General features: G+C 38.9%; 1 protein-coding gene across 1 annotated transcript in view; it reads right to left on the reverse strand.

Moving 5' to 3' along the window:
- Window positions 1–11,183, reverse strand: part of LOC138356306 (uncharacterized) — a 25,787-nt gene extending 14,604 nt beyond the window's left edge. The window contains exons 1-2 of the mRNA XM_069312281.1: window positions 10,381–11,183; window positions 9,792–9,938 (exon numbers count right to left, since the gene is read on the reverse strand). Coding sequence (XP_069168382.1) covers window positions 9,792–9,938; window positions 10,381–10,611 — 378 coding nt within the window. The 5' untranslated portion in view covers window positions 10,612–11,183. The remainder of the gene's footprint in view (window positions 1–9,791; window positions 9,939–10,380) is intronic.
- Window positions 11,184–21,080: the final 9,897 nt, after the last annotated feature.

Genomic DNA, 21,080 nt, shown 5'->3' on the forward strand with positions numbered 1-21,080 from the left:
TAGGTGTTCCCCTGTTCTCCAGTCTTCCTCCGTCCCCTCGTCCCCTTTGTCCTCCCCAGCATTCTCCATTCCCCTGTCCCCTCGTCCTCCCCACCATTACCCTCTCCTCTGTTCCCTCATCTTCCCCACCATCCCCCCTGTCGTCCTCCCCACCATTCTAAACTACCTCATCCCATGCATTCCATGATGGTCTGATGCTTCCATCTGAAAATTGGGAACATCAAAAGATATGACTTTCCCAATTTTCTGATGGGAACATCAAATGATCTGATATTCCCATCACTGAAAAATAAAAACAGATAAAAAAAATGATATGAAAAAATAGAAAATAAAATATACTCATGAAATGAACAGAATGGTTAACAACGCAGCTCAATTGCAATGCAATGTCACAATAACATTTAAATATACTTTAAGATATAATCTAGAAGAAAATAAGGATATTGAAACGGTTCATGAACTCTATTTCAATAAAGGACACTATGGGGAACTTTGAAAAATAGTTATTGAGTATAATTAGACAGACTTGTTGCTAGGCAGAGGAGTAATGAGATATATGGCAAATTTTGCAAAATATACAATGAAGGTACACAAACATTCATACCCAAACAAAGCAAAATGCCAAAGCAAAGCAAAATGCCAGGAAGGACGATCTTACTGGATCCCATAGCCTCTCCGAGGCACAAACCAGGCTTTTACATAACCCCCCCCCCTGCACCCAAGCTTTTTAAAATAGTAAATGCTACTATTTTTGCAAAATTATTACGAGATCTATTATTCTAATAAGAGTTTGATAAAATACAAACCCTGGGGCCATAGAACGGCTATTTAATCCCCTTGAACGGACCTGTGCATGGGCCACTGAGGCATCGAAAAAAAACAGACCGGCTTGGGAAAAAAGCAAAATTGCCGGTCTATGGCCCAGCTGATGGCTGTGCATGAATGGCTAATGGCTGTTAGTTATGGAGCTAGGTTAGACTATGTATGTTTAAATCTCTGATTTAAACAGAGCCAGTGTTCAGTCAAATAACTGAATTTATCAAATCTTATCCTTGTATAATATACAAGCTGATGTGAGATCCCTGTCTACAGGTGGACTGGAACTATTATCCAGTAGGCAGTCTACTGTATTTTATCAAACCGTTATTAGTATAATAGATCTCGTAATAATTTTGCAAAAATAATGGCATTTACTATTTTTAAAAGATTATTAGCAAATTTACAGAAATGGTGCATTCGGAAGACAAAACCAATTTTTCACTTTTGACAATTGAGCACCTGCTACATCCAGATTCTAGGGAGGAAAGGAAGGACGATCTTACTGGATCCCATAGCCTCTCCGAGGCACAAACCAGGCTTTTACATAACCCCCCCCCCCTGCACCCGAGCTTTTTAAAATAGTAAATGCCACTATTTTTGCAAAATTATTACGAGATCTATTATTCTAATAAGAGTTTGATAAAATACAAACCCTGGGGCCATAGAACGGCTATTTAATCCCCTTGAACGGACCTGTGCATGGGCCACTGAGGCATCGAAAAAAAACAGACCGGCTTGGGAAAAAAGCAAAATTGCCGGTCTATGGCCCAGCTGATGGCTGTGCATGAATGGCTAATGGCTGTTAGTTATGGAGCTAGGTTAGACTATGTATGTTTAAATCTCTGATTTAAACAGAGCCAGTGTTCAGTCAAATAACTGAATTTATCAAATCTTATCCTTGTATAATATACAAGCTGATGTGAGATCCCTGTCTACAGGTGGACTGGAACTATTATCCAGTAGGCAGTCTACTGTATTTTATCAAACCGTTATTAGTATAATAGATCTCGTAATAATTTTGCAAAAATAATGGCATTTACTATTTTTAAAAGATTATTAGCAAATTTACAGAAATGGTGCATTCGGAAGACAAAACCAATTTTTCACTTTTGACAATTGAGCACCTGCTACATCCAGATTCTAGGGAGGAAAGGAAGGACGATCTTACTGGATCCCATAGCCTCTCCGAGGCACAAACCAGGCTTTTACATAACCCCCCCCCCCCTGCACCCGAGCTTTTTAAAATAGTAAATGCCATTATTTTTGCAAAATTATTACGAGATCTATTATACTAATAACGGTAAATAAATAATAAATAGTAAATAAATCAAAATCAGTTACATTATTTTATCTTATTCATAGCATAAATGTTCTCGAAGATTACTAAAAAGAAATTGAATTAGACTACAGCAAATTGGCAAACTTTACCTTGTATCTGTTTCCACCGAGTTTGTTTGGGGCGTTCTTCAACATATCAGCAATACTTGTCTCAACATCTCTTTCAGTTGCATTAGTGTGGGTGTTGATACAGGCTTCTGGAAATTTATAAGAATTAATTAATATATATAATTATAATTCACTTTGCTATTCCCCATTCCACAGTCCTCTCGTCCTTCCCACTTCCCTGTCCCCACATCATCCCCACTATTCCCACTTCCCTGTCCCATCGTCCTCCTTACCATTTTCCCCTCCCCTGTCCTTCTTCCTCCCCCACCATCTCCCATTCACCTGTCCCTTTGTCCTCCCCAGCATTCCCCTGTCCCCACCATCCCCAACTCCCCAGTCCCCTCGTCCTCCCCACCATTACCCTCTCCTCTGTCCCCTCGTCTTCCCCACCATACCCCCCTCTCGTCCTCCCCACCATTCCAAACTACCTCATCCGATGCATTCTATAATGGTCTGATGCTTCCATCAGAAAATTGGGAACATCAAATGATCTGATATTCCCATCACTGAAAAATAAGAACAGCTAAAAAAATGAAATGAAAAAAATAAAAAAATAAACTATACTCATGAAATGAACAGTATGGTAAACAACACAGCTCAATTTCAATGCAATGTCACACAAAATTATTAAATCGAAATGAAAATAAATTGAAATCTATGAAAATTCAAATTATCAATACAATCGGAAATATTGAAATAATATCGCAACATAATATAGTGTGGGTTGCTCTTACGTGCAACAGACGGTGCTGTTTTTCAAAAAAGGCATGGTTTTACCTGTCACAAGTGTGGCATCTATACTTATACTCACGAAATGAACGGTATGGTAAACAACATAGCTCAATTGCAATGCAATGTCACAATAACATTTAATAACAATAATAACAATAACATTTAAATATACTTTAAGATATAATCTAGAAGAAAATAAGAACATTGAAACGGTTCATGAACTCGATTTCAATAAAGGACACTATGGGGAACTTTGAAAAACAGTTAATGAGTATAATTAGACAGACTTGTTGCTAGGCAGAGGAGTAAATAATGAGATATATGGCAAATTTTGCAAAATATACGGCACACAAACATTCATACCCAAACAAAGCAAAATGCTAGGTAAGAACAAAGCAGTTGGCCCGTAGGGGAAAGGAGATACCCACAAGACTGGAATACAAGTCATTAACAAGCACACAAGTACTACACTACACAACAACCGCACTACTACCAGAACTGGACGAATCACTACCAAAACAACACATTGCACATCACTACCAAAACAACACAACACAACACAAGCATTGGCAAAGAATTATAGACCAGTTGCACTAACATCCCACATAATAAAATTATTTGAGAGTGATCAGGAGTCAGATTACTAGTTTTATAGAGACCAATGACCTCCACAATCCAGGCCAACAAGGATTTAGAGCAGTTTCTATGATCGAGCCACTGAGATCTATAAAGAATTCTGATCAAGAAAGAGATCTAGGGGTGGTTTTAGATAGAAAACTATAACCTGAGGATCATATTAAGAACATTCTGCGAGGGGCCTATGCTACACTTTTTAACTTTAGAATTGCTTTTAAATACATAGGTCAAAAAGTTTTAAAAGTTTTAAAAGTTTTTTAAACCTCTCGTGTATCATGAGTGTGTTAAAGCATCAGATGGTGCATTCAGATGATGAATATTACCTAGTTCCTTCATCTGGGAAGAATGAACACATATTGGTGCATTCGGATGATAAAAACTAACTACTGTAGTTTAATTGATCAACAGACTGTATATCATATGCAGACTGTATGTGGATCTGCGGGCCACTCCAAACAACAGCCTGGTGGACCAAGCTCCACCAGGGCTAAAGCACAAAGTGATATAGATGTGATAGAGAAACTAGGTCAAATGGAGGAGTAGGTCTGTATATTAAACAGCACCTGACGTGCACAGAGCTACTAAACTCAATGTGGTGGTAGAGTGGTGGGGGGGGGAAACATTGCAGAAAAAAACAAAAATACAATTTGGTCAACAAAACAGCATTGTTTAAAATAGAAGACATGGGTTGTCATTTTGGGGGTAAGGTAGGTTACATTGAGTTAATTAGTTAGTACTTAGTTTTTATCTTAAACTGGTTGGGAGAGGTACAGTGTTGCTGTGCTGGTGAAAGAACACCTAAAGGTAAATTAAATAATGATTGCGAATCCACAAGAAGTTGACATAATATCGCTAGAGATCTGCAATCAGGATGATAAACTTTCCTTAAAGAATTTGACAAACACTTGCTGATAGGACATGAAGTAAATGAAATGTATGTCAAGTTTTGTGAAATATGATAAAAGCACAACAAAATTTGTACCAAAGGAGAGATGCAGAACTAGGAAAAGGGGTTTGTTCAACAGAAATTGCGAGAGGGCCTGAGACCCAAACACACACAAATGGAATCAATATATAGCAAGAGGCCAAACCCCCAAACATACAAGCGATGCAAAGATGCGAGAAACAGCAGCAGCATTAAGGAGAGGGACTTAAGGACCATAAATAAAGTGTGAAAATAAACTCGAGTAAATTTTTTTAACTACTCTCGACAGTGAAGAAAAACAAATATTCAGACGATTTGTGTTAGAATCATTAATCTTACACTTTCGGTCATATTCATCAACACAAATACATACACACACATTCCTGTTGCTGTAGCAAGTGAAGAATTACACACACAGATCACAATAACGTGATGCATCAAATGAACAAATCCACAAGGGCCGTGACGAGGATTCGAACCTGCGTCCGGGAGCATCCCAGACACTGCCTTAATCGACTGAGCTACAACAGGGTAAAAGGGTTGAAACCGAAGTTCTACTGAACTTACTGGATCCCATAGCCTCTCCGAGGCACAAACCAGGCTTTTACACAACCCCCCCCCCCCTGCACCCGAGCTATGTCAACAGGCCGTTCTCCCTCTTCGCCCTTCCGAATGCACCATATCAGTAAATTTTTTAATAATCTTTTAAAAATAGTAAATGCCACTATTTTTGCAAAATTATTACGAGATCTATTATTCTATAGAATAATGCATATAAATGCATATATGCATATAAATACAAAACATAAATACAAAAGTAAATGTAAATAATTTTACCTTGCACCTAGATCCACCAAGCCTGTATGGCGCGCGTTTCAGTACTTCGGAAATCTAGAACTATCTTGAATCTCTAATCTGCAATGAAACAATACATATTATTGCACTTACCAAAACATGGATGAATGTAGAAAATACAGAACTATTAGCTGAATATCAAATAAATGGATTTAATCTATTTCACACAGATAGATATATTACACCGTGTATATTAGGTAATACCTAACATACACGCCTCCACACACACTACATTTGAAATGTAGTCTCAAAAAGACTACATTTCAACAGCAAAGATTACTCCATAAAAAAATAATTAAATTATTGACCAACATGAGAGAGGGTTAGCCAACATGAGGGTTGTGTTGATTGCCTGAAAATATTTAAATTGTGTAATGTATTGAATGGCATTTTTCAAGTTACAACATTTTTTAAATTACTGAACTAGGTTCTAGGCTTTGCTAGGCTTAATTCAATTATTACAGATAAGCCTAACCTAGCCTAGAACCCAGTGGGTTTTCTTCCTATTGGGGAGTGTTGTACATGCCTCGCCTCCACATACACACTAGCACAGCCAGGCCTCGCCTCCACATACACACTAGCACAGCCAGGCCTCGCCTCCACATACACCAGCACTGCCAGGCCTCGCCTCGCCTCCACATACACCAGCACTGCCAGGCCTCGCCTCCACATTTAAACCAACCAAGCCCACAAATACGTTAACATGGACCAGCATTACACCGTCTAACATACTCTGTCAGATGTAACAACTAAATTTGTGAATTCAAGACCAAATCTATTGTATAACACAGTGTTAGTACGAGAAAAACATTACTTACATTCGAAGCCGTGTTTTAAAATGGCGGCGGTCTTGTACTGACGCTCCAAACTGTGTGTTCGTTTGCGTATGATGAACGTGTGACAATTTACTACAACAATTATTTAATTATTCTTATTCTTTATTTTAATATTTTTAGGGTACATGAAATTTCAAACTTATTTGCACACAATAATATAATTGCATTGTCATAACCTTTATATATTACGGAAAATACGATGACATGAACGAAGTCAAAGTGAAGTTGAAGTCAAAGTCATTCGCCGAACGTATTAGTCATTTTTTTTCATACATACATAGTTGATTTACAAACATAATGTTGGATTTATAGATTTATTTATAAATTTGTATTTATTTACCTGTATTTACCCAAGTCTTTCCTAAATCTAAACTTATCCAATTTATACCCATTGTTTCGTGTTCTATCTTGTGTTGACAATTTTAATACCCTATTAATATCCCCTTTGTTATATCTATTCAGGAAATTGTGGTTGATCTCGAACCCATTGATAATGTGACGACTTATACAGAATTTTGTAACTATATCATCAAGATTGTAACCAGCTTAGCTAAATGTAGTGTGGGGTTCAGTCCCTAAGCCCATATATGTGCCTCTCTAACCATTTAGGTTACAGGGCAAAAACATAAAAACAAAGGTAACTGCAGAAGGCCTATTGGCCCATACCAGGCAGCTCCTATCTATAACAGATAAACACTAAGTACTACCTAATTAACTCAATGTAACCTACCAACCTAACCCCCAAAATGTCAATCCATATCTTTTATTTTAAACAATGCTGTTTTGTTGACCAAATTGTATTTTTACTCTTTTTCTGTCATGTTTCTCCCACCCCTGTTTTTTCCCTTTTTTCTTATTTTTTCTCAACATAATTCATACTTTAATTATGCGGATCAGGACATCACCTGATCAAACACATCAAACATCGTTTGACCACCATCAAACACACACATTTCGTGTGTGTTTGACGCTCACTGATATGTACCAGCGTTGTTTTATATATGGTGCTATTCAATCTTACGCTTTGTTGCTCTTTTTTACCTACGGGCTCATAGAACATTCTATTGCGAAAACATTGGCACAAAAATGAATGACGTACATACAATAATAATGTCAGGACAGTGATATAATTATAAACTTTCAAAGCACTGTATCGCCCATGTGTCGTCTTGTCACCAATACTGGGTAACAGTTCCGCCACTTCCCACACTCTTGCGGGTGGGCAGCGACCATTATTCTACGTTTATATTCATATCACCGTGTTGGGAATTTCATTGCGAGTACATTGATACCAAAATTAACGCTGTAGGACAAGTGTGGAAGTGATAACAATCCCAAGAGTAAAAACATTTTGTTGCTCTTGGGCACTCACGGCGAGTCATCTACGTAGGTATTTATTGGGTGCTGGTATTCATATAACTTTTGGTGACCGTTTTTGCTGATTTTCTTCTAGAGAATGTTATTGCGAACACGTTGGTACCAAAATGAAATACATAGCTCGAGAACTAAGGTCAGGAGAGTAAAAAGAGTATACACATTTTTGTTTTGAAGCTTAATTAAGGTTATTGTGAGTACTCATCGCCTGCCTAGAAACTGGAACTAGTAATTCCATCTATCATACATATCATACAAGAGGAGCCACACATCTATGGATCATCCAATAAAATCAGCAGACTTCTAGATGTTACTACTGCTCGGCTTAGACTCGGTTACAAGTATCTCTGGGAATTCTCATTATCTGCTGATGTAGACCTGACCAAATGTAAACTGTGTCAACAAAATTATTCGCACACCCTCCGTCACTATGTGATGGAGTGCGAAAAGATACATGAATTTAGAGACAATTCTATAACCAATGTTCCAGCGATGTGTCAATATTTCATTCAAAATGATCTGCTACCAGAAATTTTAGCCAAATATCCCCAGTTTGCTAACTGTAGATAACAACTAAGTGATTGTAACCTATCCACCGCTGCCCACTGGATGGGGGACGGTGTGCAGGACAAACATATAAATTTTGATACTAGCTCTCCACATATGTCAGTTGCTTAATTTAGAACCTGTACTTGAGGTCGATCTCGAACCCATTGTTGATGTGATGACTTATATTGAATTTTGTAACTAGCTCATCAAGATTGTAACTTGCTTAGCTAAATGAATTGTGGGGTTCAGTCCCTGAGCCCATTATGTGCCTCTGTAACCCTTTCCACAACCGCCCACAAGATGGGTATGGGGTGCATAATGGGGTGGGGTGTCTTGGCCAAACGTGCCACATCAAAACCACAAGTTGACATTGAATGTGAATTAACAATGAGACAAGTAAGATTTATACTAATACATTTATACTAACTCTGTTGAGCGTTGACCATTTATACATCAAATCTGTTGATGTGAGCACTTTAGTTTAGTCTGCCGTTTAAAGAAAAAAAGAGCATATCAATGGTATATCACAGAAAACGAATTTATCATAAACTCATGTATTTGTCTTATCATATTGAACTGCATTCATATTTTTAATATATAACAATATGAATATACAAATTTCTGTAAATCCCCTACCTTGTTGGAATCTGTGGAAATGAATGAGCAAATGTGCTGGCTGAAGGCGCTGAAGGAAACCACATTGGTTTCATTTTGGATACAAATGTCCATGGAAATTCAAAATGGAAACTAATTATATAGTTGAACCTGCAGAGACGAGTTTAAGAATCTGTGTTGAGAGTGATGGACACAGCCTTCACAATTATACTTCAGAGAATGTAAACATCTAAGAGTCATTAGAAATATGTGTAGAATAATAAACCCTACATTGTTTGAGTTAGGGAAAACACCATTTGTGATATATAGATACTATAGCTGTTCCTAAAGATTCACCCTTTTTTGCACCAGCAAGATAACATATAAGATTTTAAGAGTTGACGAATGTTAATATTCTTGTTTGATAAACTGTGAACTTGAGACATAGTTAATAAGAACATATTAACACAACAAAATGTTTTCAAAATCCTTAACACCACTTTCCAGCAACTTATATAATTTATATAAATTATTTTAGAGAATAATACATAAATTATATATTTAAACATGATATAGTGTTTAGTGGAATGTATAAGGAGTCAAATTGTGTTAAAAAGAGCAATTTTTAGAAAATTTGGAAAAATACTTTTTTCTGTTCAAATTATAACTAAATGGATTATAAAGGTTTCACTCAGCCAATATATATCATTCACAATTTATTAATGAATTTTACAAAAAAACACCATAAATTTTATATTTAAACATGTAAAAACTATTTGTTTTACATTTGGAAGAAAATAATTGTAGAAAAACAATTTATAATTAAACCTTTGTGTTTGGATTTTTTGAGTAAAAGTTTCTCAAAGGCTCTCCTGCACCATTCTCAATGCAAATCATTCCCACACCTATGGCAAGAGATAGGCGAACGTTGTGTAGATGATTTGTGTTTGCTGGGAGGCTTCCTCTCCTCAAAGCGCAACTCAATATCTTGTGATATGACCTATGAGAGAAAATAAAAAACTTACTGTTAATTGCTTCTTGGGTATCTCTCCAGTAATTCCCTGAACTTTATTCATGATGCTGGAGGCTGAGTCTCCCAGGTGTACGGGGTCAGCTGTGGCACCTGTCTCTGTGGTCATCATCTCCAGGGCCTCCCTGATGGTCTCCTGCACCTGTCATTACCAACACAAACATTAATGGTGGAACCTGGACTATAATGAAGCATCAGGCTCTGAGTAAAGTAACTGGACCATAATGAAGCATCAGGCTCTGAGTAAAGTAACTGGACTATAATGAAGCATCAGGCTCTGAGTAATGTAACTGGACTATAATGAAGCATCAGGCTCTGAGTAAAGTAACTGGGCTATAATGAAGCATCAGATTGAGTAAAGTAATTTGACAATATAAGTAATGTTTCTCTACACAGACCACAGTGTAGAGAAACACCAAGATGACAGTTGAATTTATTAATAAAAATGTTTCAAGTGTTAGAGCAAAAAGTTTCCTATACATGAAGTCAACTCTCATCTTTATGTGTCTCTATGTCAAAAGTGTTTATACAGAGGCAATACTACACTCAGTTGGGTGAAAACAATGTGACCTTCAGCAGCGTACCTTCACTGAGGTGTGGATAGTCTTGACATTTGGGAAAAGTTCCTGGCACTTCTGGAGCCAATCTTCAATCTTCATGCTGCACTCATCAGCTGTGCCTATGGTTGTGTCAACCTCCTGTAGGGTGTTGACTATGTCGAGGTTCCCCAACATGGCCTGCAGCTGAGTCTTCCCTTCCTCTCCTTGTGTTGTCATATCTATCACACTGGTATCCTCCAGTTCCAAGAGCTGCATTGCTGACTTGTTCTGCTCTACCAGAGCATAGAGTCTGTCCTGGAGCTGGAGGTGGTGAGTCTTCCAGTCCCCCAGCTGCCCCCGGTACTCCCCCAGCTGGAACAGTACCTCTTCACAGCTAATAATGAGGCTGCTGATGCTGCTCTTCTGCTCCTGCACCAGGGAACGTAACTTCTTACTGATGCCTCTGGCGGGACCTTCATAAGGTTTTGCTGGCACTGCTTCCTGAGTTGTTAGCTGGATATTTTTGAGTTTCCTAACTAAAGCCTCCACAGCATAGCTAATTGGGAACTGAGTTGCAGCTGTGGCAGCGTGCTCGGCACGGCAGCTGGGGCAGGTCAGCTGACCATTCTTGATAGCATTGTCAATACACTGGGAGCAGAATGTGTGGCCGCACGGCAGTGTGCGAGGTCGTAGCTGATTGTCATCATAATCATTAAAACACACTGAACATTCCTCTGGCTTGTTATCCTGTGGATAAAATATTTGGTAAATCTAGATGTATTTACAATAAAAAATAATATTACAGTACTGCACAATATTTCCTGATAAAAATTACATATTATTTTCATAATTTCTTTGTACAGAGGAGCCTCGGTATTTGCACTACTCTCAATTTGCACTGCTAACCGGCCACTGAGGCCGAGGTGTGCAGATAACGGCGGATAGCCGCAACCAGACCTAACACATGATGTACTCCCAGCCTGATCAACCAAGCATCAATGTTCCAAGGACCCCCTCCAGAAAGCCGCCGTCTCAATCTCCACCAGAAAAGAAATAGACGGCTGCAACTGAACAAACCGACCACCAAGACTGAAAGAGCAAAACCCCTGCGCAGGAGAGCATGAAGCTCACCAACCCAACCCCCAGAGGCCAATGCCAACAGAAACAGAACCTTGGAAAACAATCTTGAACTGAAGGGGCCACCACAAACCGAGGAAAAGAGGGCAAAAGAGAGCACCCAGTCCAAGGACCAAAACGGTTCCGGCAGCACATGAGCTGGCCAGAGGTGAAACTATACATGAGAAAGCTTGCAGAATGGGGCGGAAATGACATTCACCCTAAACACAAGCTGGAGCGGCTCCGCCAGCGCTGCAAGATAAGAGGCGACAGTAATAAGCATCAAATGATGGTCATGAAAAAGCCAAGAAAGAAAGGACAAAACAACCCGAACAGAAATTAAAGACAGCCTACAAAGAGAGAGGAAATGGCGAAAAGAACACCAGGAAACTTCATATTGTTGCCGAGAAGAAGCTCGCAGGTGAGACACCTTCAATGAACCCACCTGATCACCATACAAGTGGTGATACACCCACGCCAAAAAGACCAGACATGAAGAGCAAAGGAGTAGACCAAACCAGCCATGTGCCAGACTATCCCAATCTGCTGAAAGAGGCAGAGTCGCGGAAAATGCCCCGGGAACATAGGATTAACCCTTAAACCACGCAATACATACATACATATACGATGGTAGTAACTTTCCCAAAACTGCTCAATTCATACATATATGATTGAGGGTCTAGCGAACAATTTGAAATGCCCCGTGAGGGATAGGAGCAGGTATAGTCAAGCCGACCCCGAATGTAAACAGACACCACCCGGGGAAAAAATCCAGCATAGGCCGCCATTGACTGCAGGCCTCAGTTGCCCGACAGAGACCATGGCGAGCGCATCACGTTCCACCAACCGACCCTGCTCAGTAAAGCGCACATAGCGGCCTTTGACTGAGGATGAAATTAATCAGAATTTTTTCCTGGATGGTGATGAACCTGATATTGACTACTCCGAGTGAACATGCTGGTGCCACGAGGGCTAGGCCTAGCTCCTCACCCATGCTTCCCCACCCACAATTGACACCATTTCATGCCAATCCACATAGTTCATGTGTTACTTTGTCAGATTTTTATGTTTTGGTCGACAATTTGGAGAGAGGTGAATCATTTTCTGGTTTTAGTGATTTAGAATCAGAAAATAGTTTTGCTACCACTGGTGCCAGTGGAGTGTGTGGTGCTGCCAAGCAACATTTTGTTGTGTCAGCAGCATCTAGTCCAACCATGCGGCACCGCATGGCACCACATGGGGACACTGATGAACAAAGCCCCTCAACATCAACTAATTTTCTATCATCGTCCCTTTCCACCCGTACTGTTTCTAGACGGGCTTCAGTTCCTGGTCCATGGATTCCTCGCCGTGGTGCCGCTGTTGCCTTTCGAAAGACACCAGGTGTATATGTGTAGAGTGATGGGACAGATTTTGTTCCAGAAATTACTGCCTTTGACAATTCAGATGTTGGGATTACAGACCTTTTCCCTGATACAGGTGACAATATGTTTGAAATGGACTACCTTACTGCATATTTTGATGAGCCGCTCATGCAACATATTGTTCAGGAAACGAACAAATATGCAGCTGATCTCATTCGTGAGGAGTTATCCTATTTTTCACGATTACAACGATGGAAAGATACAACTTTAGGTGAAATGTATGTGTTTTTGGCACTGTGTATGTAGATGAAGCATTGTGTCAAACATGTACTCGACCATTATTGGTGCAAAGACCAGAATGTTCCAACACCATTGTTCGGGAAATATATGTCTCGAGACAGATTTGCGATACTCCTCATGTGTCTTCATTTTGCAAGTAATGAAAACTAAACTGAAGATGATAGACTTTGGAAGGTGAGGCACATCCTGAATGAACTTGTTGGAGAATACAGTGATTTCTATGTACCAGCTCACAAGATGGTGATTGACGAATCCCTTGTGCTTTTTAACCCTTAAACTGCGCAAGACTGCGTATAAAGTTTTGAGTAACTGACACAAAAGTGCGCAACACTGCAAGTGCAGTTTTGGAGTACTTCGCAAGATTTAAATAGCAGCGGATACACAGGGTTCACATCACCTTCCTCAGGGCTCTTGTAAACAGACGCCATTTAAAAAAAATCATGGGCAACATTCCTGGGTGTGAGAGCCTCAGTACTGAGTGAGCCACCAAGGCTGGCGCACGCAGCATGAGCTCACAGCATTGCTGTTCAGCTTGAGACTACAGCATCGCATAAAAATGCTAAAAATATATGTAACTGGTATTATTTAGAGATGATAGTATTACAGAAGATCCCTGACTGTGATATAAATGACCAGGATTCTGATAACAGCAGGATTGTTGTGATAGTTTGCGCTATACTGTGTGAGAAGTAATGTTGAGGGTAGGAGGGCTGTAGCATAGTCTGCCGAATCTATGCAGCCACCTATTGTTCTTTGCACTTACTATATACCATCTTAGTGGTTTGCTATGGTGAACAAATCATGTGATACTTATATATAATGTCTGTATTTAGTGAATTAAAGCACAAACAGTATGGTGGGAGGAGGCTGTGGTCAGGTGAGGTGAGGGAGGGAGTGGCTGCCAGTGGCAGGCTGCCTGATGTGCCGGCCAGTCCTTGCTGCCTTTTGACTCAGCATACCAATTTAGTGGTTCGTTATGCTGAACAAAAATGTAGATACAGTGGTACCTCGAATAACAAATTTAATCCGTTCCAGCACCGTGATCGTCATGTGAAATGTACGTCACACAAAACGAATGTCCCTTTTGACAATAATGGAAATCAAATTAATCCGTTCTACCACCGAAAAACATCAATATGATATTCGATGTTTTAAATAATGGAGCAGCCTACCTTACATTCACTGAACAAACCTTTATGGCATTTTTCTTTCTTCAAATGTGTTCAATATGTCTTTTTCATCTGTCTTATAGCAAAAGGTTCGTTCGGTGTTCGGCAGGTAGGCTGCTCCATGTTTCTTAAGCTGCTAAGAGGTCCTCGGGAGATTTACACAAAAAAAAAAAAATCTAAAAAATAATTTTGTCTTCTAAAAATGTTAATTTGTGTTCCCTGAGCACAGGAAAAATAAAAAATAAATCGTAGGTGACATATTTTGGCCACAAATGGCCGAGGAAGTCTGACAAAATGTGGGCGTTGACAGAGCGGTCGTGAGTGGCGGTCAGCATCACCTGAGCTGTCAGGCGAGAGTTGCCACAAAGATATTATTACCTAATTATTTCAATGTTTCTGATTGATTTTTTCTTTGTTTTTTTTTTGCAGTAATATTATTCAATAGTGTGATAGATTTATATAATAAAAGGGGTGAATCATCGCTATACTCAAAAGTATGGTGTGCATATTAGTGATTCAATTATTATGTTCATAAAACAATAAACAAACAGGTTTACTGTTATTACACTTTAGACATAGGTTATATATAATTATCTGCATGTTTTGTTCACCATAACAAACCACTAAGTTGGTATTATGAGTCGAAAAGCAACGAGGAGTGACCGCCACACACCAGCCAGTTACTCGTTGCCATTCCCTCAACAATGCCTCACTCACTCACTTTCTCCTCCCATCATCCTGTTTTTTATGAAATGATGCCCCCATTTCAATGTCTTTCTCCATGTATTGATATATCACAATAATATGAATTCTATGTGTATTGAAAGGTCCATCAGAGGTAGAACTACTGGAGGTCATAGACCAAGTGCATGGGGAACTGCATGCACAACCGGCCATGGAATGGGTAAGGGGCTGCATAATAAAGAAAAAATGAATTGTGGGTGCAGTAGTACCCTAGGTTGCAATTCTTTTGACCATGTTGTGGCGCATTCGACTAGAGCAAGCATCTGGGAATGCCAAGCCCATAGGTTCGAACCACTCATCACGGTTAATGTGATTTGTTCATTAAATTTATTATAATCTGAGAGCAGCAGTACACCGAGAACTTCAACAAGATCTTGTAGATCTGAGGCAAAGTGAAATTGACACCAGTAATTCCATCTATCATCATACTATCATGCAAGAGGAGCCACACATCTATGTATCATCCAATAAAATCAGCAGACTTCTAGATGTTACTACTGCTCGGCTTAGACTCGGTTACAAGTATCTCTGGGAATTCTTATTATCTGCTGATGTAGACCTGACCAAATGTAAACTGTCAACAAAATTATTCGCACACCCTCCGTCACTATGTGATGGAGTGCGAAAAGATACGTGAATTTAGAGACAATTCTATGACCAATGTTCCAGCGATATGTCAATATTTCATTCAAAATGATCTGCTACCAGAAATTTTAGCCAAATATCCCCAGTTTGCTAACTGTAGGTAGTAACTAAGTGATTGTAACCTATCCACCGCTGCCCACTGGATGGGGGGCGGTGTGCAGGACAAACATATAAATTGTGACACTAGCTCTCCACATATGTCAGTTGCTTAATTTAGAACCTGTAGTTGAGGTCGATCTCGAACCCTTGTTGATGTGATGACTTATATTGAATTTTGTAACTAGCTCATCAAGATTGTAACTTGCTTAGCTAAATGAATTGTGGGGTTCAGTCCCTGAGCCCATTATGTGCCTCTGTAATCCTTTCCACTACCGCCCACAAGATGGGTATGGGGTGCATAATAAATGAACTAACTAAACAAAATTTATTATATTTTCAAATAGGCCAGAGAGACGGAAATAACGGTTTCAAATGAGATTGACAAACTTGATGTTCAAAAGTCATTGATTCAAGAATGGCGATCTGACCTACAAATGATTTGTCAGGAGTTAGAGTTAAACACTGGAACAACCTCGAAAAACATCAAATATTCTATCGACATTCATGAAGTTTGTCACCTGAATGCATTAACATGTGCTGTATTATAGTTCTACGTTCTCTAAATTTTTTGCCACACTCGGCACATTGAAAAGGTCTCTCATCCGCATGCACCATCCTGTGAGTCTTCACATACGACGAAAAAATATGGTTGAAAACATCTTGATAACTTGAATTATTTATTAGTCACAAGAATGACAGAAATAGAAACTTTATATAAAACCTTTCCCAGACAAATATTTTTTAAGTAAAACCGCAGATATTTGTAGTTGTATAAAAGTGGCAGTTTAGACACTCCGTAAATTGACAACATTGAAATTGAAATTTAAATAAGTTTATTGAGGTAAAATACACACAAAGGGATGAGGTAGCTCAAGCTATTCTCACCCCATTCAGTACAACGTGTTAATACATACATAGACACACATCACAAATAAACATATTGCCAAACATTCTGAGAGATAAACATATACATTTCCTCCTTCACAAGTAGTATGTTATCAGACGTACACACACATACTTTTATGACCTAGGTATACTGTATAGACAATTTGCAAGACACATGCAGATAATTCAACAAAATATTACAATCTTGGTGCAAAATTCTTATATCTCTCAAGAATATCATCAACCTTTCCGTTGTGACACATCCAGGCTATTTGTTCAGGAACAGTCCTTATCTCAGTGTTTCTATATACATTAATCAACGGACAATCAAGAACATAATGGGCCAGGGTGTGAGACCTTAACATACCACATAGTTTACACTTCGTGTCATTATCATGAACATCTATCCCATATTCCCAGTAATATTTGTACCCAAGCCTGAGCCGCATGTACACAGAGTCACTCCAAGCATTTCTCCTTTTACCATAAGTGAAATGGGTGTTTTGACTCACATACATGTAGTGTTGCATGGTTTGACTACTCTCATACATTATCTCTCTCCTCTCCACTCCCGCCTGTGCCTGAATATTTCTGATTTTGCTTCTTATTTGTCTCATTGTGAATTCACATTCAATGTCAACTTGTGGTTTTGATGTGGCACGTTTGGCCAAGTCATCCGCCACCTCGTTGAGCACTATTCCAACATGAGATGGAATCCACATGAATTTCACACTATAACCTTTCAGCTGTATCTCAGTTATTCTTCTCTTACAGTCCTCAACTATAGACATGAAGACTGGGTTTCGACTGTTTAAGGACTCCAGTGCTCCTCGGCTATCGACAAATACAAAAACATTTTTGTCGTCATGACGTACTTCCTCCAAACACGCCAGAATGGCCTGCAGTTCAGCTTGTGTGGATGATATATAATTACTAAGCCGGAGTTCAATTATCCTGTCCACAGTCCCAAACTCCGTATATTCCCTTATTAGGACACCACACCCGGCCCTGCCATCCTCCGCCACCGACCCGTCGCAATATACATGTAAACTGTTGCCTCTTGGTAACCGAGATATCATGCTTCCATACAAACACCGTAATTGTCCCGATTCATGATGAATCTTTTTCTCCTTGAGGGGTACAATTTCGACGTCTATTTTCTGTGCTTTCCAGGGAGCAGACATATTACACTGTCGAGAGGGTTTACAGCAGTCAAGTACGTCGTATTCCCTGAGGTCATGAGCTAATCCCCTTGTGTAGCGTGGCTCCCTCAGTTTCCTGGAAGTGTGTACGTCACTCAAGCAGGTCTGAACCCTCTGAAACAGCTTGTCCCCTCCTTTTCTCCGCAAGAAACGAATAGATACTCTAGTGTTAATGTCACTTAATTAATTGCTGTTATAATTGCTGGCATATCAGCCTCTTGTACACACGTGGCACTTCTCTGCTCAAATTGTCACAAATTGAAATAATGGTATAAACTACAATAATGCACGGAGGAAGAGGCTGATATGCCAGCAAACACTCTCCAGGAAACAATCTGTCTTGGATAAGTCGTTCCACAACATTGACGCTTGGATCGTCGACTTGATTTGGCGTCACCAGCTTTTTATTTTCGTCTAATTTCTTTGTAAAAAGATACTTTTTCAGATTAAAATTATGTTTTTTCGTGTTGTACGTTCAGCACCAACATTATAATGAGTAAATATATCATATTTATTCATTACTAACGTATTGCCAGGAAGTTTTCTGATGCTTGTGTAGCTTGTGTTAGCTTGTGGTAATTAGACGGACCGAGCTGGGGTTGAACAAATACCTGCGTTCACAGTACATCCGCATCGCCAGTGTGGTGTTTGCGTGTTGCTGAGGAACTCTTGGTTGTAGGGTTGATATAAAGCCATTGCTTGGTTACTGACTTTAATACTTATAAACGATTACATGACTAGTAGCTACCAAGCTTGGCGTCCTGTACACTTTCTTGTTTACCTCTTTGCTGGCAGCTGAGCCACAACACATATAAACGTTTTCTCTGAACATGACAATCACTAAACTACTTGTGAAGGAGGAAATGTATATGTTTACCTCTCAGAATGTTTGGTAATATGTTTATTGTTTGTAATGTGTGTATATATATGTATTAACACGATGTTCTGAACGGGGTGAGAATAGCTTGAGCTACCTCATCCCTTTGTGTGTATTTTACATCAATAAACTTATTTCAATTTCAATTTAATTTAATAACTATATGCCTGTCAAGTAGAAGATTTTAATTATTAATTGCATTATATTGTCGTTTTAATAGTGAACACGTACACATGCGAGAGTGGTAAAAATATTAGTGTGCGATGTTGTCAATTTACGGAGTGACTAAACTGCCACTTTTATACAACTACAAATATCTGCAGTTTTACTTAAAAAATATTTGTCTGGGAAAGGTTTTATATAAAGTTTCTATTTCTGTCATTCTTGTGACTAATAAATAATTTAAGTTATCAAGATGTTTTCAACCATATTTTTTCGGCGTTCGTCTATTCCAACATGGGCGACCATTTTGGAAACGCGATACTTGGGTTGACCCAACTGATAATTGGGTCAATTCCATTATGGTTCGGAGCACATCCACTATGGGAGAGCTGTTTCCTTCAAAAAAATATAATCATGTAGCATTATGTTAAAAGAAACAATTCCAAGTATATTCTTTGATTGAAAAACATGGGGATAAATACAAGCGTTAATTGTAAATGACCAATTATAAACAAAAATAAGAAGTAGGAAAAATGATATGTGGAACCAGACAAAAACATTGGAACGCTTAGGTGATGAGAGGGTAAACAACCGTCGCAATTTTAGCAGCACCCGCCGTCGCCATTTTAGCAGCACGAGCATTAAGGGAAAACCTTGACACACACTGCACCTATCATAAAGAAGAAGCACCACCATTGACCGCCAAGTGCTCACATCAAGTCTAACTCTAAGAAACAACACTCAAGCCTTGACGCTTCTCCCAACATCCGGGGGAGAAAACCTTCACACAAACTGCACCTGTCATAAAGAAGATGAAGACTCACCAGTGTCCACAGTGTCCGAAGGTATTCACCCGTCCTGGACATGTGAAACGTCACATGTTAGTGCATTCAGGTGATAAACCTCATGAATGTCCAGAGTGTGGGAAGAGATTCAGTGAGCATGGAAATATGAAGCGTCACATGATGGTGCATGCGGATGAGAGACCTTTTCAATGTGCCGAGTGTGGCAAAAAATTTAGAGAACGTAGAACTATAATACAGCACTTGTTAGTGCATTCAGGTGACAAACCTCATGAGTGTCCAGAGTGTGGGAAGAGATTCAGTCAACGTGGAAGTATGACTACTCACATGTTAGTGCATTCAGGCGACAAGCCTCACGAGTGTCCAGAGTGTGGGAAGAGATTCAGTCGTCTTGGTGATATGAAGAGGCACAAAATGACACATGCATATAATAGGCTAAACACTTAGTGTGTGGAAGGTAATTAAGAGAATGTTGAAGCATAATGAAGCACGTACAGGTATATTAACTTAACTTTAATCTAAAAGTGTGTGTGTGCTCTCACAATGTCAGTTTGATGTTCTTCAAAGGTAATTCTATTTTGTTTGAGAAATACACTTCACCATGAAAGGTAAAGATCAAGATATTTTATTATATTGTTCTTTATGAAGGTTAGATGACCAAGCAAGAACTAGAGAAGCTGTCACTATAGGAAAATTCAAAATTGCTTATAAGTATAGAAATATCTCTTTAGTTTAGCAAAGATAAATCAAAGCTTTAAATGTTTTTCTTCATATTTATGTAAATAATAATGTGCTTTCTGTTTTTGTTCTCTGTGAAAATTTATTTAAAATGTAATATACTCTGTAGCTAAGTTATGGACATTATTGTTGTAATATTATTTAGCATTGTTGCTGGTGAAGAAGACAGTCTGAGACATACTTAAGATGAGACCATTTGATTGATAGGGAAATGTAGGTTAATCAAGGAATTTTCTCATCAGATTCATATGCAAACTGATGTCTATTTTATATTTTTTCTTTAGGCATATTTATGAATAATACTCTTGATTATAAATGTTTCACCGAAGAGTTTATTGAAGGCAGATTGGCATTTATAACTGTCAGTCAAGTTAATATGAAATTTAAATTTATATTACTCTAGAAATTTACATAACTCTAAATTTACCAGAAATTTATATTACTCTAGCCTAACTTTATCAGTTATGCTGTAATTGTCTTGGAATATTATTTTACCCGATTTACCTGAGGGCCACTAACCTTAGTGGCCTCGATAAAAACGGGAAGCTGGCAGCTTGTTGAAGGTTTCCTTCCCCCCCCCCCCCACCCACCAATTTTCCTTGATTTTTTCCAGGTATATTTTGAAATTCAGCACATTTTGG

This window comes from Procambarus clarkii, chromosome 71, assembly GCF_040958095.1.
Source record: "Procambarus clarkii isolate CNS0578487 chromosome 71, FALCON_Pclarkii_2.0, whole genome shotgun sequence".
NCBI classification, from domain to species: Eukaryota; Metazoa; Arthropoda; class Malacostraca; order Decapoda; family Cambaridae; genus Procambarus; species Procambarus clarkii.